This window comes from Mustela nivalis (assembly GCF_964662115.1).
Source record: "Mustela nivalis genome assembly, chromosome: 9".
NCBI classification, from domain to species: Eukaryota; Metazoa; Chordata; class Mammalia; order Carnivora; family Mustelidae; genus Mustela; species Mustela nivalis.
In genome coordinates this window covers 114,199,645-114,224,071 of record NC_139028.1, presented here as the reverse complement: position 1 = coordinate 114,224,071, position 24,427 = coordinate 114,199,645, and the positions used below count along the sequence as shown (strand labels likewise).

Genomic DNA, 24,427 nt, shown 5'->3' with positions numbered 1-24,427 from the left:
AAGAGCATGGAGTGGTCTTCCATCTTTTTGTGTCTTATTCTTCAATTTCTTTCATGAATGTTCTGTAGTTCCTCGAGTACAAATTCCTTACCTCTTTGGTTAGGTTTATTCCCAGGTATCTTATGTTTCTTGGTGCTATAGTAAATGGAATGCCTTTTTTTTTTCCAAAAAAGATTTTAAGTAATCTCTACACCTAATGTAGGGCTTGAACTCACAACCCCAAGATCGAGTCACATGCTCCACCAACTGAGCCAGCCAGGCGCCCCTTGGCATAATGTCTTTAAGATCCATCTAAGTCATCGTGTATCAGTAGCTCATTCCTTTTTATCGCTAAATAGAATCCCCACGCATGGATGTACCAGCCTGTCCATCATCCGTCTGTTGAAGGCATTTTGTTGTTTCCACTTTTTTATTATCACAAACAAAGCTCTTAGGATCATGCCTGAAAGACCAGAATTTTCATTCCTCCAGACAAATGTCAAAGAGCACAATTGTTGAGTTGTATAGTAAGTGTATGTTTAGTGTTTTAAGAAATGGCAAAATTTCTTTTCAGAGTAACTGTATCATGTCACATGCCAAGCAGCAACACGGGAGAGATCCAGTTTCTGCACATTCTCACCAGTACCTCATGTTACCATCGTCATCGTTCGTCTTTGGTCATTCTGATAGGCGGTTAGTGTATCTCATTGTGCTCTTAATTTATGTTTTCCTAGTGGTTAGTATTGTTGAGTATCTTTTCATGGGCTTATGCATATATATATTATACATATATGTTCTTTGGTGAGATGTGTCTTCATGTCTTTTGTCTGTTTTCTCATAGATTGTTTTTGTTGTTGTTGTTGTTTTGTTTTGTTTTGTTTTACTGTGTGTCTCAAGAGTTTTAGGTAGGAGTCTTTTGTCAGTTATGTGGTTTGAAAATATTCTCTCCCACTGAGTAGCTTGTCATTTTATCCTCTGAACAAGATCTTTCACAGAGAAAACTTTTGAATTTCAATGAAGCCGATTTTTCAAAAATTTTTTCTTTGATGGATCTTGCTGTTTGTGTCACAACTAAGAACTCTTCACCCAGCCCCTAGTACCTAAGTACCTAGGATTTTCTTTTGTGTTTTCTTCTACAACTTTTTTAAAAAAACATTTTTTTAAAGATTTCATTTATATATTTGACAGACGGAGATCACAAGTAGGCAGAGAGGCGGGCAGAGAGGGGGGGAGGGAAGCAGGTTCCCTGCTGAGCAGAGAGCCTGATTCGGGGCTTGATCCCAGGACCCTGGGATCAGGACCTAAGCCAAAGGCAGAGGCTTAACCCACTGAGCCACCCAGGTGTCCCTTCTTCTACAAGTTTTATATTTTATAGTTGTTATATTGTTTTGTTTTGTTTAACTCTCTGTCTGCACCATAAAAACTTTTTTTTTTAATGGCCATGTCCTCTTAAACCATATCCACAGTATAATTATGTTTTACATTTAAATCTGTGACCCATTTTGAGTTAATTTTTGTTTTTGTTTTGTTGAATTAATTTTTGTAAAAGATGTCAGGCTTAGATTAATATTCTTCCCTCCCTCATCCACCCCCACCCCAAGGATATCTAACTTGTACCATTTGTTGAAAAAACTATTCTTCTGCCATTGAAGTGCTTTTGCAGTGTGAAAGGGCCATTTTTCTTCAGCTCTGAAAGACTAGGGGGAATTCCATTCTGCCCCTCAGGGAATTTGAGCTTAGCATTCCTTCCCATGCAGGTTTGGAATCTGGCAATTGTCTTGATGGGGAGACTGACCATGTGTTCGGACAGGCTCTCTGCTTCTTAAGCGTCTTTTGTCTTTAGCACCATGAGACTAGGGGGGATTTTTTTTCTTTTAGCTTTCCTCTCAGTCACTCAGTCTTTCCACACCCCAGTCTGGAATATAGCAACTATTCTATGGGGGAAAACAAACCATGCATTTGGGGAATCCTCTAATTTCCAATCCATTACACCAGCCCCTGCTGGCCACCCCAAAACTCACTACCAGTGGATTCCCTCTGTGAGGACTAAACCAATCAGCCTGCACCCAGAATAGGAACATTTCTCCAGGGAAGAAGATGATGGGACTGTCAACTCACACATGAAAAGGCTCTCTTCTCTCTGGGATTTTAGTAATTCTAGCTGTTGTTTCTACATTCCGCACACAACAGCCAGAGGGATGCTTAAACGTGTAATCATATCATGTCATTCACCTGCTCAAGTGTACTCAATGGATTCCTATTCCATGTGAAATCAAGTCTGAGCTTCTTACCAGTCGACACCCTTGATAATCTTTTCCCTTTGCTGACCTTGACCTAGCCACACTGATGCCCTCGCTATTCCTTAAACAGGTCACATCTTTTCTTTTAAACACCTCTTCTCTTGCCTTCCTTTGGTCTGGAACATTCTTATTTCTGTTTCTCACCTTTTAGGTCATAGCCCGATGTTAACTCCTTATTTTTTTAAAATATTTTTAAAGTTTTCAAAAGTAATCTCTACACTCAATGGAGAGTTTGAACTCACAACCCTGAGATCAAAAGTCACACGCTCTACTGATTGAGCCAGACGGGTGCCCCAATGTTACCTCCTTACAAAAGTTTTATTTTCCTTTTTTTTTTTTAAGAGAGATTTTATTTATTTATTAGAGAGAGAAAGGAAGAGAGCACAAGCGCGGGGAGCAGCAGGCAGAAGGAGAAACAGACTCCCCACTGAGCAGGGAGCCTGACCTGGGGCTTGATCCCAGGACCCTGGGATCATAACCTCAGCTGAAGGCAGACACCACTGACTGAGCCAGCCAGGCACCCTAATGTTAACTCCCTACAAAATTTTTTTCTGACACCACTCTAAGTTAGGTGAGTGTCCAGACTAGAGCTGTGGTTCTCTACCACGGGACCCTGATGCTTTCCCTTATTGTACATTCTGTGTACTCTTTAGACTGCTTGTTTATTTTTTGTTATGTCTCCCCACAACTAGAACATGAGCTCTGTGGGTCCAGCGACCTTGTCTGTCCTGTGCACCACTGTGTCCCCAGCACGCAGCACATTTTCTGGCACATACAGGTATTGCAAGTTTTTATCACATGGAAAAACGAAGCTGCGGAGTCAACACTTGAACTCAGTCTTTGACCCCCAAACTTGAGCCCTTTCTCCTACCTTCTGCTCTCAGGCCAGAGTTGGGACTGGTGGGAAGAGACTTGGCTGAGGGTAGAGCTGGCTTCTGCAGTGACTCCGGGAGAGCCATCGTGCAAGTCCTTTCCTCTCTCCCAGACTCAGTACATCCATTTGTTTCTAGTTGGGATTCTCTGAGCCACAGGGACCTTGCTGGGGAGAACAGAAACAGATCCCTCTCTGTCCAGCAGGGGGAGGAGTTGGCTTTCCTATTTTTTTTTCTCTGTGCTGGACCGCGCTGGCGCCTCCCGGGGACCTCTGGTTCGGGATGTTCCCGGGCGCCTCCTCATTAAAACGCTATCGCCTGCCACCAAGAAAACCACCAGTAAGGTGATTCTTTTTTCTCATACATTTAATTTTTTAAATTTTCATTTAGTTGATTTTTACTTTTAAAAAAACTTTTAATTTCAGCATAGATACAGAGTCATAGGAAAGTTAAATATACTCCATGCCTATTATTTCTGCCATTATTAACATCTTACACTTATTGTTACACTTGTCACAATGAATGAGACAATACTGATACATTATTATTAACTAGAGTCCATAATTTATTAGGATCCCTCCCTCTCTCTCTCTTTTTAACCTCTGTCTTTTTCTGTCCCGGGATCCCATCCAGAATAACACTGCGTATCTCACTGTAATTTTTTTAGGATCCTCCGACTGTTTACAGCTTCTCAGATTTTTCTTTCCTTTTTGATGACCACCAGGGAGGTTTTTAGATGGGACTCTAGTGTGTGTCTTGAGCTTATGTTCACTTAAAATTTGAAGCTGAGAGTTACAACCTTTTGCCTTCTGGGGAACTCAGGAACAAGTTTTTGGGGTAGGAATTGGTGACTTTCTACTCAAAGCCTTGGACTGCTCTTCAGCAATGGTCCTCTCAGTCAAATATTACTCGTGTGCCTGCTATGAACTCAGCCCTGTCTGTGCATGGTGCCTCAGGGGAGGGAAGCTAAGACCAGGTCCTGGGGCTTACAGTTCAGTTCTTCTGCCCGAGTGGGAGGACAGTTGCACAGGAAGGCAGAGGGCGAGACTTCGCCTTTCCTGTTTCTCCCAAGGATAAATCCAAGGTGCAAAAGGGATGACAGGTCCCTGGAATGTCTTCCTTCCTGTGGGACCCTCTCAAGGGCATGATCCTGGGGCTGGAGGATTTGGAATGAGAGGAAATTTAGGGGATTCTCAGTGTCATGACCTCAGCTCCTGGAGTCCAGCCCAGTATTTCACTAGAGGACGACTGGAGTGTCCTTCCTCTCCTTGAGAAAGAAACTTCTCTGAGACTCGATGGTCACCAGTGCTTTCTAACTCACTTTAATAAGCTAAGTCTGTTTTGCACTCCTCAGCTTATAAAGACCCAGTCGAGTTCTAGCAACATCTTTGAGAAGTTTACACCTTTTCCTTCAGTCCCGTTTTACCTGTGAAGAAACCGAGGCTCAGGTCTCACTCAGCAAAAAATTGTTGGAGGTGGGATTTGAATCCAGGTCTGTCTCTTTTTTCATTCTCCCGCCTGCCACCACACCCTGTGGCCATTGGGCACTCAAGTTTGGAGGAAAATAGCATTTTTGAAAAGTTTTTCTCTTGACCCAGTTAGTTATATTTTATATTCCACACTCAAGCTGGGGGTCTTCTCTAGCTTGTAGACCTGGAGGGGAAGAGGATCCTGCCCCAGCCCAAGTCTGACCTTCTCAGGTGCTCTGGAATGGGACAATATGAGATGGTGATTCAGCAGCTTTGGGAACAGAGAGGACCCCCCAGAACTCAGATGCATTGATGTGGGTATGTTGCCCACCTGTGTGGGGCAAATCACTTGTTACCTGAGATCCGCAGTTTCTCCATTGGTGAAATGGTGCTAATATGCCTGTCTAGAGGCTTTATTGTAGTGAACAAGGGATGTGAAAGGGTTTATCCACGGAAAGTCCTATCAGAGATAACGCAGGTGGTTATCATTTCCAGCGAGAAGATGCAGAGCCCCAAAGGGAAGTTGCTTCCCTGCAGGACCAGGCTGAAGACAGACTCATGTTCTGGAACTTCAAACCCATGTGCCGGAAAATGTCAAGTTGAATCCCCTGCCCATCCCCAAGCCCTTCTGCTCCCTCCCACACTGTGAGCACTGTGAGCCTGGAGGCTCCAATACCCTCTAATATTTTATGCCAAAGCATCTTGAAGGCAAGAGGCTGCATCTGTTTGGGCTCCAAACTCTCCAGCTTCTAGCACAGAGTGGGCCACACCCTGCACGCTCGTGTTGAGTGAAGGAATGAATGAGTGCGTGAGTGGAGGAGGAAACCTCGGGGCTCTCAGTGGGTCCAGACTTTGCCTCCTGAGCTGCAGACTCCCACCTGGGCCTCCCAACCTTCTCCGAGCCCCACCCTTCCTTTTTCAGAGCAGTGCATGACACCATGGTACCAAAAAGGCAAACTGGACTTTATTATAAAGTTGGCTACAAAGTCACCGCAGCACCACGCAGTGGCCACCTGGGCAGGCCCAGGCAGTCTGGCAGCCGGGTGAGTCCCGCACCGGGTACACGCACTCGTGCAAGCACACGTGTGACAGCGGCAGGTCTGCCTTCCTCCATCGGAAAGGAACGTAGCGTCTCTTCGCGCCCCCCACCCCAGGCGCGGGGCGCAAAAGTCACAAGAAGGGCCGCCAGGGCGGCAGAGTCCATCGGAATTGAAATCCCGTTACTGGTGTGTAGAGAATTCTACGTGGGTGTCAAGAGCCCCTGAGGGCACAGGCTGGCCCAGGTGGGCGCTGCCTTTCCCCCACCAAGGCCCAGGGGTGGCTTGGCCCCCCAGGAGTGGAGAACTGGCCCAGGCCCATGGGGTAGTGCGGGGGGTGGGGAAGTGAGACTCCCCCATTCTCCGCTTGAAATCCCATTCAAGGAAACTCACTACGAGTGAATACAGATTGAAATGGAAATTGGGATTGCTTGAAGTCTCTAAGTTTTAAAAAGAAGCTCCCCTCCCTTGCCCTCCCACCTCCCCCCCCCCAACATCCTGCAGGGCCTGGGGAATCAGATATATCCCCCTCTGGCCCCCAGAATCCCCCCAACAGTCCCGGGGGGGTGGAGAGCGGCTCCACGTCTTGATGACAATATGCCATACTTGACGACGTTAAGTCACAGACTTATTCAAAACGTTGGTTCCCCTCCACTTCCATCTGGAGAGAGAGAGAGAGAGAGAGAGAGATGACAGTCAGTAAGATCATTGGGGAAGACAGGTTGAGGATGCGGCACACTGTCGGCACATAGCACAGGCCTCAGTTATGTTGGTTCAATGACTGAGTGACCACCAGAGGCTCAGCAGGAGAAGGGACCAGTCTGGGTGAGGGAGTGAAACTACGACTATTGTTTAGGAAAGGAGGGAGCCATGGGCAAGGAGCTTCCAATGGGCCAGGGGCTGAGTTTCACTTTCCTCCTTTCCCAAACTCTTGCAAACTCTTGCTCTGTATTCACTTTAGGGGGCAGGAATACTGAGATAGAACTCTAATCCCTCTTCCCTCAGTTGGTTGTATGACCTTAAGCAAGTTTCTTTAACTCTGGGACTTTCGTTTTCTTCACCTGTGAAATAGGTGGTGATGGCTGATCTAGGTCCCTCACAGAATGAAGAAGAACAAGCCATTAACCAAGGATTCTCTTGCACTTTATGCCTCATCCCTGACCCCTGCCCTCTAGGCCTACTTGTCCAGAACGTCTATGCTAAGTTTTTTTCTAGTTCTTCTCTTCTTCTCTTCTACTACCCTGGGCAGTAAAGGTTGTTATGCCTTTAATAAAATTAAGGTACAGAAAGGGGAATTTTTACTCGTCTAATTCTACCAGCATCTCATTGATGGGGCAGGGACTTAGGTTCCCAAACACTTTGGCCGGACTCACCTTCGTGGAAGCTGTCTTGAACTTGGCTCTGGAGTTGATGCAACTCATCAGTAAACCCATCGTAGGGGAACGCTGAGACACCTGTCTCAAAGGCGGTTTCGTATGTGGCCAGGTCCTCCAGGAAGCTGTGGTCTTCTGGGGACAGGTTGTTGCAAGGCGGTGAGGTCCCTCCTGGGACCGCTGCCTCAGGATCCCCTGAACTCCATTCCCCATTGGGGTCTGGGGTAGAGAGATCCATGAAGATGTCTTCCACGGGCGTCTCTTCCAGGAATATGTTATCAGGGTCAGCCAGGAAATCCAGCTCCTGGCATTTCCAGGGTTTCAGGTCCAGGCTGAGCACAGGGGGACCGGCCCCCGGAAGGGACAGGTTGGAGTCCAGGGGTTCCAGACCTCCAAGTGGCTCCAGGCCACCCGTGCCAGCCTCAGCTGAGAAGGGCCTGTCCATGCCCTGAGCCAACTGGCTGATCTGCTGGATGAGGCGGTCTATCTCATTCTGCTCCTTCTCAGAGTAGTGGAAGAAACTCTGCTTGACTGGAGAGGCCTCAGGTGTAAGCAGGCCTTCGGGCACCAGAGGGACGTCCACAGAGAGGGGTCCCCGCAGCTGGGCTAAGGCCAGGAGCGTGCAGTCCCCATTACCAGGGCTGCTAGGACTTGGGGGCAACTTCTCATAGAGAAAACTGCATCCCTCCTGGGTGAAGTAAGTCTTGGTGGGATTGGGGCTCAGTTGCTCTGGGAAAGTTTGGCTGGGGCTGTTGAGGTGTGCTTGGAATGCTGTGCTGGGAGGAGTCAGCTGCTCATGGGCAGGGCTGCCCAGTGACTCTGGGAAGGTAGCAGTGCTGGGAAGGAGCTGGTCTGGGAAGGCAGAGGTGCAGGGAGTCAATTGATCTTCATAGCTTCTGGCTGAGGTTTCGGTCAGCTGGCCCTGAAGTGGGCTGGTCAGTGGATCCGGGAAGGTTGCACTGCTGGGCGTCAGTTGATCAGAAAATGTTGCGGTGCTTGGAGTCAGCTGTTCTTGGAGAGAGCTGGAAGGAGTGGACAGGTGGGTCTGGAAGGGCTCGTGGAGGCTGAAGAGGAAGGCACAGCCTCCTGGCTGGTGAGGAGTGTAGGGTGGGGTGCACACAAGATCCTTGCTCAGGTCTGCTTGAAGAGAAGGCTGAGAGCCAGAAGGGAATGCCAGGTAACTAAAACCCAGCTCTTTTTGGGATTGGGGAAGCTCTTCTGATGTTGAAGCAGCACCCAGTTCTGGAGCACTAGGGAAATTGGTGCTTCTGGGAACCGCCAGGGCTGGGGTGAAGAGTGGGTTGGGGCTGGAACATGGCTCTTGGGAGAGGATGTTCTCAGGGAACGAGGGCAGCATTGTTGGGGTGCCCAGGACATAGGCTGCCTGGGTATTTTCAGAATTCAGCTGCTGGCGGAGGCTCCAGGCTTCCGTGTCACTGGAGAGGAGAGAAGAGGCAGATGGTAAGGGCTTGGTGGTCTTTCCCAGAGAAGTTCCCCGATTTGTATCTCCTCTATGTCCATCTCAGCTGTCCTCCAAGCCCCTGCAGCGCAGCTCACCTGATTGGGTAGTTATTAGCAGTAATGGGGCCCTCTGGACCTTCTGAGTATAACAGGCAATAAATCCATGCCCAGCCTCCAGGCTTGGCCTGCAGTCTCACGACCATCTCTGCCTGAATATCTCCACTCTCAGCCACTGAAGGGAAAGAAGATATGAAGAATTAGGACGTCCATCAGGCAACAACACCTGAACTCCCCCTTTGCTGGCCTCTCCACTGAATTGGGATATCAATGACATCTCTATTTCTGACTACCCTGACCTGCACCACTCAGCTCCCCACCTTGACCTCACCACTTGGAGTCCCCCAGTTCTGATTCTATTCTCACTTTGACTCCTTACCCTAAAGTTCATCTATAGTATCCAAAATTGTTGGCCTCTGGCATCTCCCCAGCTAAGTCTTGAACACAGCCCTTCTTGGTTGGGTCTCCCATCACCTTTCCCAGCTCCCTGTCTTGTCCCCAGCCTCTCTGGACACTCACACAGGCGGTAGTGTTGAGCAGAAGCGTGGGCCAGGTCCTCAGGGTGCAGAAGTCCATACCATGATTTACAGAGCAGTTCACTGCGCTCAAAGCCCAGGTAGATTAGGACACTGGGAAGGTGGAAAGGGTGAGGTCAGCTTTCTGTTTTCCCTGCTTTATACCCAGGCATCTCACTCCCTCCCAGGTCCTCTGCCCCCTTATACCCCATCCTCCCTGCCCCTGACTCCAGAATCTAGGGTCCCCTCATCTCTGGCTTGCCTTCCTTCTGGAGTCTGAATGTTCTTGGCTTACCTCTCAGAGATGTCCAGTAGGGCCAGGTCCTTAGCATGACGGCTCTGGAACATGGCCAGGAAGAGTGAAGCAGGGCCAGGGCCAGGACCAGGACGAGGTCTTGGTTCCAGTGGGGCACAGAAAGCTGTAAAAACGGGGTTTCCTGCCCAGTAGGCTCCAGGCGGATGAGCATGGAATCGGCCTCGAATAAGCACCAGTTTGTTGCCTGCACTCTGGCGCCTGAGAGACTTGGACGTGTTGAAGCGACAGCGGAAGAGGCGATCTAGGTACATGAAGAGAAAAACTGATAAGAAGGTGGATCGTTGCAAGACATAGCAGGTGGGAAGGAGCAGGGAAGCAGGAAGGAGGTTTAATTGAGGGAGGGAGAAGGGATTCTTACCAGTGTCCAGGGCAGAGGGCAGAGTGAGCTGCTGGCGCACAGTTAGGTGGTCAGCTGGGTCAATGATGTCATAGATACTGTCACCCTGGGCAACCAGGTCCACCTGAAAAAAGGTGAAGAAGAGATGAGATGATATTTAGTGAAGGAAGCAAGGGCCAATCCTTGATACATAGCGTCTGTCAAGGTATAACCCCCCTCTCCTCAGTAATTCTCAGATTCTCAAAAGTGGAAAACTCATTGTGTCCCATATGCACGCACCCCAGCCCAAATTGAGAGGACTCTAACCACTCACCATGGAGTGGCCCAGATGTTCGCTCACACTCTCAGACAGATAAAGTAGCTTTCCCTCTGCTGTGAACACGAGTAGAAATCCAGGTAGTGCCGCCACTATGTCTTCAAGCTCTTGAGATGAGAGAAGTCCTGTGGGGCCCGCCAGAGGAGTGCCTGCAGGGTAAGAAGACATGGTGGGTCAGGAGTAAAACTGGGAGGCAAAGCGTAAGTGAGGAAAGCATGGACTGAGTTTCAGAAAATCCGGAGGAATTTTTCATGAACCTGCCTCTGCACGAACCTGTTGACCCGCTGCCTGCAGCTCTTTCCAGGGAACCTGTTGCTGGATCTCCCTAGCCAGAGAGCCCTTTGACTCCTAAGTCAGGGCTGGATCTTTCTTAGCCCCGAATTTCAGACCCACGGACAGCGCTCAAAAACCGACTGGGTGCTCAGCACCGCGGGCAGCGCCTTGCTGCACGGTCGCGCTATCAGCACCGCGGACAGCGCTGCAAAGGCGGCAGAACAGCCCACTTTCCTCGTAGACAACTGTGGAAGCACTTGCCCGGGTTTTGGTATCCATCCCTGCAACTTCCCGGGCTCCTGGAGCGCCTCTGCTCTTGTGGGAACTAGGGCCATTCTTTCCTGGCTCTCCTCCTTCCGTAAGTCTGGCACCGGGGACCTTATCCAGGCTCTTACCCACATCTAGAACTAAGGCGAGGTCTGAACAGAGCTCATAAGGAAAAGTAGGAAGTCCTGAGTTCCCCAAGTCTCCCTTCTCTCCCCAGCTCTCCGCCACACTGCCCTGGACATGCAGCAGTCTCCGTGGGTTCCCTTAGCTCCATTGCTCCCAGTTTCCAGCAGCCCCGGTTTGCTCACCTCCAGCGAAGAAGACGCCCTTGCGGGTGTAGATGCAAGCAAGGCTCATAATGTGCAGGTAGGACAGCCGGACCTTGTCCGCTTCGGCCAGAGGCAGCAGCTCCTTGAGGTTCCGGATCTCAGCGTTGATCTGGTCGCGGCGCGCCTTGGAGGCGCCCTTGGTGGAGCGGTACATGACTAGCGGCTGCAGAGCTCCAGCTCCGGTGCTCCGAACACCTGCGCTCCGGTCCAGACGCACCGGTGGCTTCTTCCTTCTTGCTTCCCCGTCTCTCGCTCAGGCTCTCTCTCTCCTTCTCTCTCCTCTCCTGGGCTCCGCTCGGCTGCGCTGCCCCCGTCGCCTGCTTCGTTCCGCCTTATATAGCTCCTGCTAGGCGTGGGGGGCTCGCTTTAGAGAAAGGGGGGGGCGGGAAAGCAGGAGGCTGGGCTAAGCAAGCTGCAGCGGGAGCCGCTGCCTGGGGAGGGGGGAGCGCTCCTCCTCCCTCCCTGGCTCCCAACGTCATCCCATGACGTAGAATGAGAGCGGGAGGGGGGACGGGAGGAGGGGGAGAACGGAGGCTGCGGAGGGGGCCGCGGCTGGCAGCAGCTGAGCTGAGAAACAGGCGCTGCGCTAGGAAACCCTGAAAGGGGGTGCAGGGCGCCAGGGGTCCAAATGTATTCAGCTGAGGGAAGGGACAAGGGCAAGGGTTAGGGCAGTCTGAAGGCCCTGGCAGGAGAGTCTGTAGAGGGGAGGGAGGGACTATTTCCGACATCAATTTTTCTAAGGTGATAAGGAAATGGGGGAGGCGCGGGGTCGTCTACAAATTCTTCCCTGCTATTCGCCAGACAAAGGTCACGTTCACACGTGGAGAAGTAGGACCCTCCTTGGCCTCTGTGGGATGGGTCGCAGCTGAGGTTTCTCTCTAGGGATTACTCAATCTGGGATTCCCTTAGTCACTTTCAAAGAACAAATCTCCTCCCCCAACCCTTTCGAAACACAGGTCTTGGCATTTAGCGGGGGGCATTACATGGAAGTCTAAGTCTCTAGGGTGGGCTGAAAAGGGGGTCCTGAGGGAGAGGGACTGGCTGAATTTGGCCTTGGTTCTAGTTTCCCACAACCAAGAATAGCAACGCCAACACCAACGCTGTAGTCTGCAGTGATTCTCGGTTTCCCTGTCAACTCATTAACTGCAGTCACTAACAAGGGAAACTGAGGCAGGGTCCCAGGGCACCGTGAGGATCTCGGTCTGCACCTAGGTATCCCTTCCCCCACCCCGTTGCCAGCCCCCAGAGCGAGCGGTTCCCCCCGCCCGACTGCAAGCCTCGGTCTCCCGGCGGGCCGGGGGCGGGGGCGGGGCCGGGGGAATCCCAGCTCCATATTAGGACAGGAATCCTCCGGCGGCTGCCGCGGCGGCGGCGGCGGCGGGCGGGGCCTGGCTGCCTCCGCACCGCTCCGGAGGGCTCCCCCCGTCTCTGGCGGGGAAGATTGGGAAGCAGCAAAGAAACGAGGGGGCTGTGCTGCACCATCCGAGATCCCTGCACCTGCCAGGGACCCCGTAGTTCCGTCGGGCTGTCCTCCGTACCCCTCTCCAACCCCCTCCCCATCTTCCGCACTAGGACTCCTTGTTCTGTTTCTTAACCTTCAACTCTCCACATCGTCCTCCTTCGGCCCCGACTAGTTTATGAATCTCATTGCCTGCCTGGTGTTCTGTTTCAGCTTTGTACCCCCCCCCCCAAGAAAAATTTCCCCTTCTACTCTCTCCAGATTCCCCGCCTCTCTTCATCAGTTTTGTCTCCACATCCTGTCACCTTTGCCCTCTATCTCCTTCTTTCTTTTTTTCTCTTTTCAGCACAGTTAGTTGCTGTCCACAGGGGCTGAGGGGAGCCTTTCTTTCCCCTAGACTTCCATAAAAGGAGAAGGCTGTGGTCTAGGGGACATTTTATGTGAAATCTCATGGTAGACTAAGGATCTGTGTGAAAGTATGAAGAGGCTGAAAGTAAGACCACTTAAAAATTGGGGGAGAGGGTCTGGCCTGATGGTAGAAAGTCACATAGGAAGGGTGGGGATAAACTTTGGGGTCAAAGCAAAATTTGGGGTCAAGAAACTCCTCATCCCTTTGGGGAAATGTGGTGGCAAGAGAGGCAGAGTGGGGGCAGAAGACAGCTGAGGAGAAGTGTGTCTCAGAAGAAGGCATCCGGGCACCCAGTCGTGACCTTTTGTGCCATTTTGGCAGAGGTTGGGGCCATCTCCATCATCCATCCTGTGTTCAGTGGCGCGACTGGGAGGAAGGGAAGAGGTGTGTGTGCCTGTCTGTCTGCCACTATCTCTAACCCTATTTATCTGGATTACAGAGAAATCACTCCCTCAGGAAGTACACCTCTGTTCCACTTCCATCTGTATCTGACCTCTGGTGCACCCACTCACCCCTCCCTCAAGCTTCTGTTTGGACAAGCCCTTTGGTCCAATGATCTTTGGACCATTCTTGTATGAAAATCGGGGGCAGTGTTCCTGATTTCTTCACCTAGTGATGCTTTAGCCTTGGCTGGGAGACAATCTTAGCATCCCCTTCTAGGATAAGAACTGTTGGTCTTGTCCATCCAGTCTCCACGGAGCTGAACAGAGAATGGGGCACTGACCGCTGTCCATGGTTCTGAAAAAAATCACCCGGAAAAATAATTTGGCCATGATTTGCCTGGACATTAAAGAAGAGCTTGAGTTCACACAAGCCTCAGAATGAGGCCCCAGTTAGTTAATCTCCTTGGAGGATGAATGTGGGGGGGGGGGTTAGGGTCCCAAGGTTTCTGAGCTGGAAGAGTAAAATTAGCATGAGAGAAGAACTAGCTCAAGGGAAGAATCCTTGCATTTTTCCAGAATGGGCTGGGGGGAAGTCCCTCTGGAAGGAAAGAAGGGTCTAGAAAAGGATAAGGGAGGGGGACGAGAAGGGCTCATCCTATTTCACCCATTCTAATTCACGTTGAGAAGCTCTGTGTGCCCCAATGTCTCCTCTCCCTAGGCCAGCTCCCACTCCCCTTGCCTCCCACCTCCGTGAAGCTATTTTTAACTGAGCAGAACCAAAAATAGCTTGGCAGCAGCTTCAGGCCGTGGGAGAGGAGCTATTTATATCACCAGTGACGGTTCCAAAATAGCAAGCAGGAGGAGGGGGGCGGCTGGCACGCTAGAGAGCTCCTGGCCGCTGCTAAAAATACTGGCAGTGTGAGTCATCCCGGCCAGGCTGAGTCACCCCACTCTCCCCCTCCTTGAATCGGCAGGCAGCAGCAGCAGCAGAACAGAACAGGCTAAGAATTGGAAGCTTGAGATGGGGGAGGAATCAGAGCCCATTGGCTATGGGAAAATGGGAAAGAAGTGAATTGAAAGAGGGGCTTTGGCTGGGGTGTCTGGGTGGCTCAGTCAGTTGAGCATCTAACTCTTCATCTCAGCTCAGGCCTTGATCTCAGGGTCCTGAGTTTGAGGCCTGCATTGTACTCCATGCTGGGTGTGGAGCCTACTTAAAAAAATAGGGGCTTAGGGGTGAATGTGCAGAAGGAATGGGGAGAACAGGAGCCACCCCGCTAAACCCCATGGTTTGAGCCTGCAGTATTCTCAGCTATGCACTGCTGTTTAGCAATTCTTGGGCAGTTGAAGAGAGGGAGCCAGACTGAGGGTGTGCATGTGTCCATCTGTCCATTTGACTGTGACTGTATTTGTACGTCTGTGTCTGTCTGCATGTGTCTTTGTAGCTGTGTGTCTGTATCCCTGTATACCTATGCACTTGCCTATGCCTGCATCTGTATCTGTCTTTGTAAAAAATGTCCTCCACTTCCTGTGCTGTATGTAGTTCTATGTTTGTGTATGTGTTCATATGTTTGCAGTTTTCTGTGTGCCTCCCTGTCTGTGTGTTTGCATCTATATGTGAGCCTGCTCTGTGCCTTTCTTTCTCAGCATTCAATGGAGAATGTGAATTTGCATGCATCCCCAACCTCAATGCACCTTCTGTTGCCCTCTCTGATATCACTCATTGGGCTTTTGCACAACTTATCCCTTACATTTCTTCACCTGGCATCTTCCTTTCTTTCCAACACTTGACCCCCAACCATTGGTGAAAGTCTGTATTGCATGTGATCTCTAGTAAAAAAGATGGAGGAAGGGAGCCCCATATGACCTCTCCCTTTTTTCTTGAATTATCCTGAATCTTCCCTGGCCTGCAGGAGTAAGTGGTTTTCCATCGCTCCATATTTGGGGAGCTGAGGGAAGAGAAGGGCTTTCTTTAGTTCTAAAAAAAAATTCCTGGTGTGGGCACAGGCATGCGCAGCGCGCACACACACACATACACACACAACTGAGAGAGAATGAGAGAGAGAAAAAAATATCAAGGTCCCTTCTTTACTGAGACAAGCTCTTTGCATCTGTTGCCATGGCAACCCGCCCACTCCTTCCCCGAAAAATCACCAAGAAGAGGTGATGGCATTGAGGACGGATTGGCTGATTTCTTTCTTTATTATTTTTTTCTGAAAAAGGTCTTTTTATAGCAAGAACAGGCTGTGAGATCCCCTGGCCCTGTCTTGCATAGCTTTATTGGGGACCTAGAAAGACATCAACCCTCAACCATTCTCAAAGAGAAGTGTATCTTTTCTAGAGATTTTGGGGATGGTGGCCCCCTGAGAAGGAGATGGAGGATGACTGGTAATGGGGGGTCTGCTTCTTTAGAACGGCATGGAGACTCCTGGTTAGGGCTGCTTTTCTGGATACTTGGGGCAAGTATCTTTCCTGGCAGAGGGTTGTTGAAGTGTATCCTGTCTTACCCTGAACAAATGTGTTTGTGAAGAGAAAGAGAAAGAGAAAGAGAAAGGAAGGGAAGGAGGGACTGGGGGGTAGAGAATCACTTAATGGGTCTTCAGAGCAGAAGACAAGATGCTTAAGGATGCAGGATCTCCTGGTGGTCAAACCAGACAGGTGGATAAGATGGCTCAAGATTGGTCCACTAATGCAGTAGATGGACCTGCCATCACCACCAGATTAGAGCTGTGGCTACTTGACATGTACCTCAGGGAAGCTGGGACCATAGGTAAATGCTCTAGGGAGCACTGAAGCTCACCTTTCCTAACTTTGAGTCTCGAAGGCCTCCTGTAAGGCCTGGCCACCAGCCACTGCAGCCACATCACTTTCTCAAGTGAACTGTAGCTTCCTGCCAAATGACTGGATGGTGGAAAAGAAGGGATTCCTTGTTTCCTCCTGTGCCTGGCTTGCTGCAGAAATGGGGTCACTTGAGGCTGGAAGTTGGGAAGCCAGACTGAGAATCCGACTCTAGAGAGAAACACCTCTTCCTTCCAGTGGACTGCTGCCACCCTTAGCAGACAAGGACATGGCCTTGGGAAGGGAGTTAGCTCTACTTGAAGTGATGGAGCAGAGAGATGGAAAGATTTGAGATTTGCTCTGACTTGTTAGGCCAATTTTCATGGCAAATCTGACTGATATTGTTATAGTCATTTGATAGATGGTGAAACTAAGGATCAGGCACAGACAGTGACTTACCCAAAGTCACACAACAAGTCATTGGTGATTCTGAGCCTTAAGCCTAGTTCCTGCTCCCAGCTCTTTCTCTTGCACTGTAGTGAACAGTAGGAGTCTGCAGACTCTGGCTAGCATGCTGAATCTTGCCCACTGAGTGTTTGTGTAAATAAAGTCACTGGCCCACAGCCACATGCATTTATTTATTTATTGTCTATGGCTGTTTTCACCCTACAGGGGCAGGGTTGAGCAGTCACAACAGAGAAAATGTGCCTTGGAAAGCCTAAAGTATTTACAAACTGACCCTTTGCAGAGAAAGTTTTCCATCTTTTAGAGGAGAATGAGTTCACACTAGGACTATCTCCAACTCTCTCCTTCTCGGCCAGAAGCTCTCTGGGCCCAGGACATACCAAGCTATCATTTTATCTGCCTTCACTCTTCCAAATGCCAGAAAGCAGTAATGTTCCTACACTCCTCAAGAGAAGAGAGATTGGGAGGCTCCATGGGCTAGGCTTCTTACTGGCTTCTAGCCCCCATGGAGTGATGGTCCACTTCCTGTTGCCATGGCAACAAGGGTTGGATTTGGCAATAAAGAGTCAGGATACTCCACTCCATCCTTACTCCAACCTCAGTCTCAGGACTACATTTTGGGAAGAAGGACATCCCATAGTTGGTGATGAAGGTATTTTCAGGAGGACAGAAAGCCCTGGTGGGAAGAAAATTATGATATTATGGGATCTTGGGCCTCCTTGAGTCTTCAATCTGACCAAGGGAAAGAAAGGTTTAGTTAAACCTCAGAGAGGTTTTTCTTCTCAGAGAGATTTAGTTAACTTTCCCAGTGTTACACAGCTAGAATGAAATGATTCTAAAATTAGAAACCAGGTTTCTTGATTTCCACTTCTTTCCGTTTTTAAAGATTTTATTTATTTATCTGAGAGAGAGAGAGAGAGAGAGAGAGAGAGAGCACAAGCAGGGGGAGGAAGAAGAAGCTCCTTGCTTAATGTAGGACTCAATCCCAGGACCCTGGGATCATGACCCAAGCCAAAGGCAGATGCTTAACTGCCTGAACCACCCAAGCATCCCTACTTCCTTGCATTTTTACCAGACTGTTCTTGGGTTTGAAACCACACCAAAGTTTTCTAACAGATTCTGAAGCATCTCCCCAGGCTCAGGTCTAGAGTTTGCCCATCTGTGGAGTAGAAGCATAATCCTTATGTAGACCTGGTCTGAGCAGCGGCTGTCTTTTGTTCAGCTGCATCTTCGAAGCCTGTTTTCTTTCTCCCAAGGCCTTTTCATTATGTGATCACTCCCCCAATCTACTTGCACAGGGAGATATTCAGAACATTTTATCTATTTATGGTTATGAAATCAACAAAGCTCATGTGAAGAGGGTACATGCTGGCACCCACACATTGAGACGGTCAGAGCCGGGTGAGTGGGCTGAGCCGAGAAGGTGAGGGGCAGGGAACCATGCAGTGGGTGGGAGAGTGTAGCCAGGTGGGAAGAGATGAAACTGTTCTGGGCGAGGACCTGGAGGCAGGGCAGAGAAAAGGGGGCACAAGTCATACAATGAAGAGCATGTCAGAACAGCCATATTCCAAGGAGGGGAGGAAAATCTATCACCAAAAAGGTTCTTTAAGTGCACAGCAGGGGCCCAATACTCCTGTAAGGCCCAAGGGGTAGACAGGAGTTCAGGACACTGGCCTCGCCTTTGAGGAGCTGGGGGTCTGGAGGAGGAGACAGACTCTCCACCATTCATTTATTAGTTCAGCCCAGTTTCAGAGTCTTCTGCACCACGGTCTCCCGCCACCGCCCCCCCCCCCCGGCCAAATGGTGAATTCCTCCTTGCCCGGCTCTTCCTCTTGTTGGGTCCGGGGCCCTTCCCCAATGCTACCCCAGCCTCTCCTATTTCTGCATGAGTGCATTTCTCATCCTGTACCATCATTGCTTGTTTACTTGTCTGTCTCCCCACCAGCACCTCCGTCTCCTCCCCATAGTCACAGCATCTGGCATAAGACCCGGCCCAGAGCAGGGCCCATGTATGTATTTCATTCATGCGCACACACCTGAGCGCTGGGTTTGTGCCAGGCTCTGTGCTAGGCCCTGGCACAGAGTGTGGAAACACGGGCCTGGTCTTAAGTTCATGGAGCGTCCAGGCTGGTGAGAAAGTGGGAACTCCATGAAGCCACTGAAATGACTGCCGTCAAGAAGACAGGCAGCATGTGTGGGGAGAAGCCAGCGGAGGACTGACTGAGCCCATGGAGTTTGGGGTGGCCCCCCTGTGGAGGTGTGATGGAGCTGAGTTGCTGGATGGGGTCAAACTGTGCCTTCTTGTGTGGAGCAGGGTACACAGAGGAATGCAATCATAAAGGAGAGCCCAGATGGGGACAGGTAGCCACAGAAGGAGCCATCAGAGCCAGAGGCTGTGTTAACAGGTGTGGGGAGTGAAGATGAAGAGGGGGAAGCCTCTGCTGAGGGCAGCAGGGCCCCCACCTTGACCAGGAGGCTTGGCCCCTGTGCTAAGGGCAGGGCTGCAAGGGGGCTGTGGGAAGGTAAGTGGGAGGGAGCCTGAGGTTCAGAGAGGCAAGAGAGGATGGGGGTCCAGTTGGGGATTCTGGAGCCAATGCCCATGTGGAGTCCTGGCTCCTTCACATTGGGCAGTTGACAACATTTCATGACTCTGTTTACCCATCTGTTAAACAGGGACGTGAGGAGAAGAACAGCTCCTGCATCCAAGGATTCCCTCAAAATTTTAATGAGTTAAATCATTAAAGCAATTGGAATGATGCCTGCCCCACGAAAGGAACATAATAAATGCTGAATGAAGGAATGCCAGTCATCATTATTTCACCTTCATGAAAAATGGAATTTTGAGCAAGTCTTGAAGACATGGCATGTGCTGCTTGAGGACATAGTACAGGCTCTGTCACTGTAAGTGTGGAACCAGCGCCTGGACACCCACTGGCTTTTTGTAGCCTTGGCCCAGCCTGGTCTGAGAGTAGCAGATGGGCTGGGCCAGGCTAAGAGCTGCGGCAGTTCCAAAGCAAAAGACAAAGATGACAGCTGGGGTCCTGGAAAAGTTGAGAGATGCACACAAAATCTGTGTGGGCTCTGGCCTGGGTCCCGACATGACCCTTCCCCAGGCGCCACTGGATCCCACAGTCCTCAGCACGTCCAGGATGGAGGCCCCATGAGCTCTTTCAGTGCTCAGCGACTGAGCTCCCCTTGGATTTTTCTAGAAGCCAACCTAACCAACTTATTCCCCAACTTAAAACACTTCTGGTTCCTATCACTCCCAGTTACCCCAAATTCCTCCGGGCCCCCTCCCTCTTCTGTGGTGTTTAGGCCACCACAGGCCCCGGCTCCAAGGATCTGCTTATCACCTGAACACACCTTGCCACACAAGAGTTCACCGATGCAGCACTTACCTGCACCTTATATACCTAATGTGTGCCTTATGTCACTCAAACGTCATGGCAACCTGCCACATATGGGTTCTTTTTATTCCCACTGGCCCTATACAAAGAGGAAGTCTCCAAGGCCTGGCCCACAGGAGCTCAGGAGTGACTGATGGGGCTCAAGGTTGGGGTGACCACAGGAAAGCAGCAGGCCTGGGACTAGCCAGTGACAGAGGGGAAGCCGGAGGAGCAACCAAGAAGAGACTCCCGAGAGCAGGGGGAGTGATGGTCCCCATCCCCGGAAATGCTGGAGCTGCAGGGAGCTGGTTGAACCACGGCAGGAAAGGGGGAGCTGCAGTTATGGCGGGTTGATGGAGCAGATCCTGGAAGCAGGAGAAGATGAAGCCTGGGCATATGGGGAGGGAACACCAGGAAGCTTTCGGAGAAAAGACCATCCGGTTGAAGGGAAAGCTCGTGAATCACCTAGCATACCCAGGGGTGAGCTGGAAGAGCCTTCTGTCAAGGATTGTCAAGGTTCTGCAGAATCGGAGGTGGGCTCAGCCTAGATCTCAGTGGATTGTGTTTGATGCAGGGGAGAGTCCTGGAGAGGAGACCAAGATTCTGGTTGTAGCCCTGCTGCCAGCCAGCTTGGGGGTTATGCAAGCTCCTTCCCCTCTTTGGGCTCAGTTTCCCTGTTTGCAAACTGGCAGTGGCAGTGGGTTGGACCACTTGGCCTGGAAGGAACCTCCCATATCTGGCATTGTGAGCATCTCTGGGCCCAGGGCTCAGCTGGCTAGTGCGTCTCAGGTTTGGAGGTTGAATGCTGCTCCCCGAGACCCGGCTTCAGGTGGGAAGAGCCCATGTACCTAGTGCTAGGGTCTAGGTGGGCCTGAAGTCTCCCAGAGGACTAAGCCCTCAGCCCTGGACAAGTAGTGCCACCTTGGGCCTTGGAGGCCTGGCCTGTGTGGACATGGGTGGTAGCAGGTGCTGGCACTGACCCTCTGGTTTTCCTCCTTCAAACCCATCCCGTCAGAGGCTATTTACAGGTCTGTGCCAAGTGCACCAAGGGGACTTACCATTGGAGGGATCCAAAGGGCTTCAAAGTGTGTAAAACAGACTCCCAGGTCATCCCAGTGTGGTCTGCATAGACCATGGCTGAAGCAACTACAGTCTCCTCACGGCACTCCTTAGCGTCAAGCTGACGGGAGGAAAACACGCCAGCAGTGTCCCACAGACCGCCAGAGAGGGTTGCCACAGCCTGGAAAAACACCACATTTCATAGAATCCCAGGCTCACAGTTGCAGTGGGAACCCCTTAGTCATCCCCCTTGGGTGACTGAGGCTCTAGTACAGAGAATGGTCCAGGTGGCGCAGCCGTCATTTAGTAAAGGTGGACCCTCAACCGGGTGCCTGGCTTTGTGCACCTCTCAAAGTCTAGCTGCTGGGATCAGGATGCAGATTTCCCTGCCCAGGCCAAGAGGCGGTGTTCTGGAAACTAGTCTCCACAATGCGTTGACTTGCTGTGGGACCTTGGCAAATAGTGTCTCTCGGAGGGATGCCTCAGTTTCCCCTTCTGTGCATCAAAGGCTTGGCTCTGGCAATGGATACCCCTTGGAAGAGCCATTCAGGGTTCCAGGGCTCACTGCTCCAGAGCAGGAACCTCTCTCCTTTGCCAGACGTGGTGTCCACATCCAGGCTGGGTCGGATGCACCCCTGGGTCCCCAGCCCTGGTCCAGAGTCGGGGCCCAGGGATGTCTGGAATGTATACAGTACCCTGGGCATGTAGAGCACTTCACAGCTGTCTTCAGGGAGTTCTGGTCAAACACCCTTATGGGTGCTACAGGGAGAGTGCGGGCATCAGGACTGGGCACGCGAGTCCGAAGAGCTGGGTCCACATGGCTCTGGGGAGCCTGGCCAGAGCCCGCAGGCCATACATCCATCCAGAAACTAACAAGTGCTTGTCAGCAGTCTGGAAGAGGTTTGGCCCCAGAAAGTTCCAGAGAGCTGGTGAGCTGTAGGAAGCCTTCGATGGAAGCAGACGTTTGCAAGTAGCAACCTGGTTGGTTGGCCATAGCGTCCTTGGGATCCTGAAGCTTATCTAGAGTGATCAACAATCCAGAAAGCCCACCTAGATCCGGACTGTCCTGGGGAAGAAGCAGCAGCGGAGGCCAAGCTGGAGGGGGAGCCGTCTGGCTCTGCAGCCGGGTGCGGGGCAAGGGCCAGAGGCTGGCGCACTGTGTCAGCTATTCTCAAGGTGAAGAAACACGAGACTGACCTCCGGCTAGGAAGTCCGCTTCGCTGGGCTCTGGCTCACCGCTCTCCAGGAACACACCATGTGACCCTGGTCAAGTCACTACCCTTCTCTGGGCCTCAGTTTCCCTTTCAGTTTAATGAGTGGGCTGGAGAAACTGGTCAAAGGCCTTCCAGTTAGATCCTAATCGGCCCCGGGCTGAGCCCGAGGAGGACAAGGCTAAGGCCGGAAGCTGGAGGGGACGTGGGTCTCCAGAGACCCGGGGTAGCCCCGCGGTTAGTGACGTTCTCACCTGGTGTTTTCACTCTGTGGCCTTGTCCAGAGAGGATCCCCAAACGCGCTAGGCCTGGCATCTCGTTTCCTTCCAAGTCTCCTATCGAAGAAGAGTCTGCCCTGTTGGAGGGAGGAAGAGGGGGACGAGGGGCCAGGGCAGGACCCCCTTTCTCCATGGTTGGAATTCCCCTAAAGTGAGTGAAGGGCGCTAGAATGGGGGTGGGGTGTATGGCGCGGGGGGCTTCCCGGGCCCAGGCTCCGCGCGGGGCTCGCGGCTCGGGGGCGGGGGCAGCTCCCGGGCACTAGCGGAGCCGCCACTCCGCCGGTTGCCTTTAAAAGGCGCCAGCGCGCGCGCATCAGCAGAAGGGCTGCGGCTCTCTTCCAAAATAGGCAAGAATTGGGAGGCCGCGGGAGACAAGCCGCTAGCAGCTCAGACGTCACCCGGGGCCTCCCTCCCCCCCCCCCACCACCCCCGCCTGCATCACGTCTCCGTGGCAACGGCGTACCGCGGCCGCAGATGAATGAGCTAGAGCGAGGAGAGGAGGAGCACGCAGAGACGAACGCTCGCGCCGTCAGCGCCCAGGCTGCCCCGGGGAAGGGGATGCAGATCTGGCGCTGCGAGGAAGGGGGCGCCCTCATAAGCAAAAAGACTCCAAAACCCATTCTTTCCCAAATGATCCTTTATGGCCCTAAAATCCGGAAGCTACATGGTCCAGGGACCCCTGATCCTTTGGTTTAGGGTTTCTCAAGTCTCAGGGCTCCCCTTTGCCCCCATCTCCCCTCCCATTCCGACAGCTCTCCCTGCGCCTCAAACTCTGCAGAAGAATCAGACATCCTGTGGCTTAGCGCCACCGCGTGGCCAGTGGTGGCGCGGCGTCAGGCCGGCTTGTGGCCGGGGTCCCGCCGTCTATGTCGCCCTCTGGCGTTTACTAGTGGGAAGAGCATAAAAGATCTCAACAGTCTTCCCATAAGGACCCTAATTAACAGGGCATCACGAAGACATTAGTAGGTAAGGTTGAGTGAGTGCTCTGGGTGTGTCTAAGCTGCCAAGGGCTTCATTTCATTCCCACAGCAGCTCTGCAATTCAGACGATGATGATGATGATGATTACTATTGTGATTTTACAGCTGAGAATAACAGGCTGAGAGGTCGAGACTTGCTTAAGATCCCACAACTGTAAGGGGCAGAACAGCCACCTGAACTCGTGACTGTGAAAAGCAGTTGTGACTCCCTCACTTCCAAATGCATGGTCTTTGTCGATACACCCCATAGTCTCTTGAGATAAGCAAGACAACACTTACTAAAATTATTCCCATTTTACCGGTAAACAGACTGAGACTCTGAGAAGTAAAATGTTTTGCCCCAAGTTTCAGCAACTAGGGATAGAGTCCAGATCTCTAGGCCCCTGATCTAGGGATTTTTAGGAGTTGGATAATGGGGAATGCAGCACACCTCTGTGAGACCTTACTCCTTACAAGGGAGGCTAAGGAGATAGCTTATCCTGGGCTACTCCTCCTTTAACAAATGCCCAAGGACAAGAAAGGAGCAGGGACACTCTTCCACCTCTCAGAATTTTGAAGCTTCATAGGTGTTAGATGCTTGTTTATTTCCACACACATAAAAATCTATCCTGTGGGGACGCCTGGGTGGCTCAGTCGGCTAAGCCACTGCCTTTGGCTCAGGTCATGATCCCAGAGTGCTGGGATCAAGTCCCACATTGGGCTCCTTGCTCAGCAGGGAGCCTGCTTCTCTCTCTGTCTCTGCCTGCTTGTGCTCTCTCTCTCTCTCTCTCTCTGACAAATAAATAAATTTAAAAAATCTTTTTTTTAATTGTTTTTAAAAACCTATCCTGTGCATCAAATTTTAGTGTTTTTTTCTAAGATAGTCTTCCCACTTATGCCGGGCCATTTGCACTTATCTAACATTGGCCTGAGAGAACGCTCGCTGGTTTCAACTTGCTGCTCTTAAATTGACCTGACCTGTTTTCCAGTGAATAACTGTTCTCGGGTCTATTGCCTTCTTGAGATGCTGACTCTCCTGCCGGGCTCTGGGGGCTGTTGTTAGTTTCTCCTTACTGGCTTGCATTTTGGAGCTCATGGGTATACCTCGTTATCTAGATTTGTTGCAAAACTTTGACCACATGA

General features: G+C 51.2%; 1 protein-coding gene and 1 long non-coding RNA gene across 4 annotated transcripts; one reads left to right on the top strand and one right to left on the bottom strand.

Annotated features, from left to right (window-relative positions):
- Nucleotides 1–5,583: 5,583 nt before the first annotated feature.
- On the bottom strand, nt 5,584–11,271 carry NPAS4 (neuronal PAS domain protein 4). 2 transcript variants are annotated; one of them, XM_082748482.1, is made up of 8 exons: nt 10,881–11,271; nt 10,030–10,181; nt 9,738–9,840; nt 9,359–9,620; nt 9,068–9,177; nt 8,588–8,723; nt 7,031–8,466; nt 5,584–6,318 (listed from the first exon to the last, which is right to left on the bottom strand). In XM_082748482.1, exons 1-8 carry the CDS (start codon nt 11,053–11,055, stop codon nt 6,290–6,292), a joined length of 2,403 nt encoding a protein of 800 aa, XP_082604608.1. In that variant the 5' UTR covers nt 11,056–11,271; the 3' UTR covers nt 5,584–6,289. The 2 variants fall into 2 exon arrangements, with proteins under 2 accessions (XP_082604608.1, XP_082604609.1); XM_082748483.1 differs by lacking the exons at nt 9,068–9,177; nt 9,738–9,840; nt 10,030–10,181; nt 10,881–11,271 and having other exon boundaries at nt 9,359–9,612.
- Nucleotides 9,873–20,359, top strand: LOC309873295. 2 transcript variants are annotated; one of them, XR_014316272.1, is made up of 3 exons: nt 9,873–9,921; nt 10,790–10,938; nt 19,066–20,359. It is a non-coding gene; the product is annotated as an uncharacterized lncRNA (long non-coding RNA). The 2 variants fall into 2 exon arrangements; XR_014316273.1 differs by lacking the exon at nt 9,873–9,921 and adding an exon at nt 10,120–10,188.
- The last annotated feature ends 4,068 nt before the right edge of the window (nt 20,360–24,427 follow it).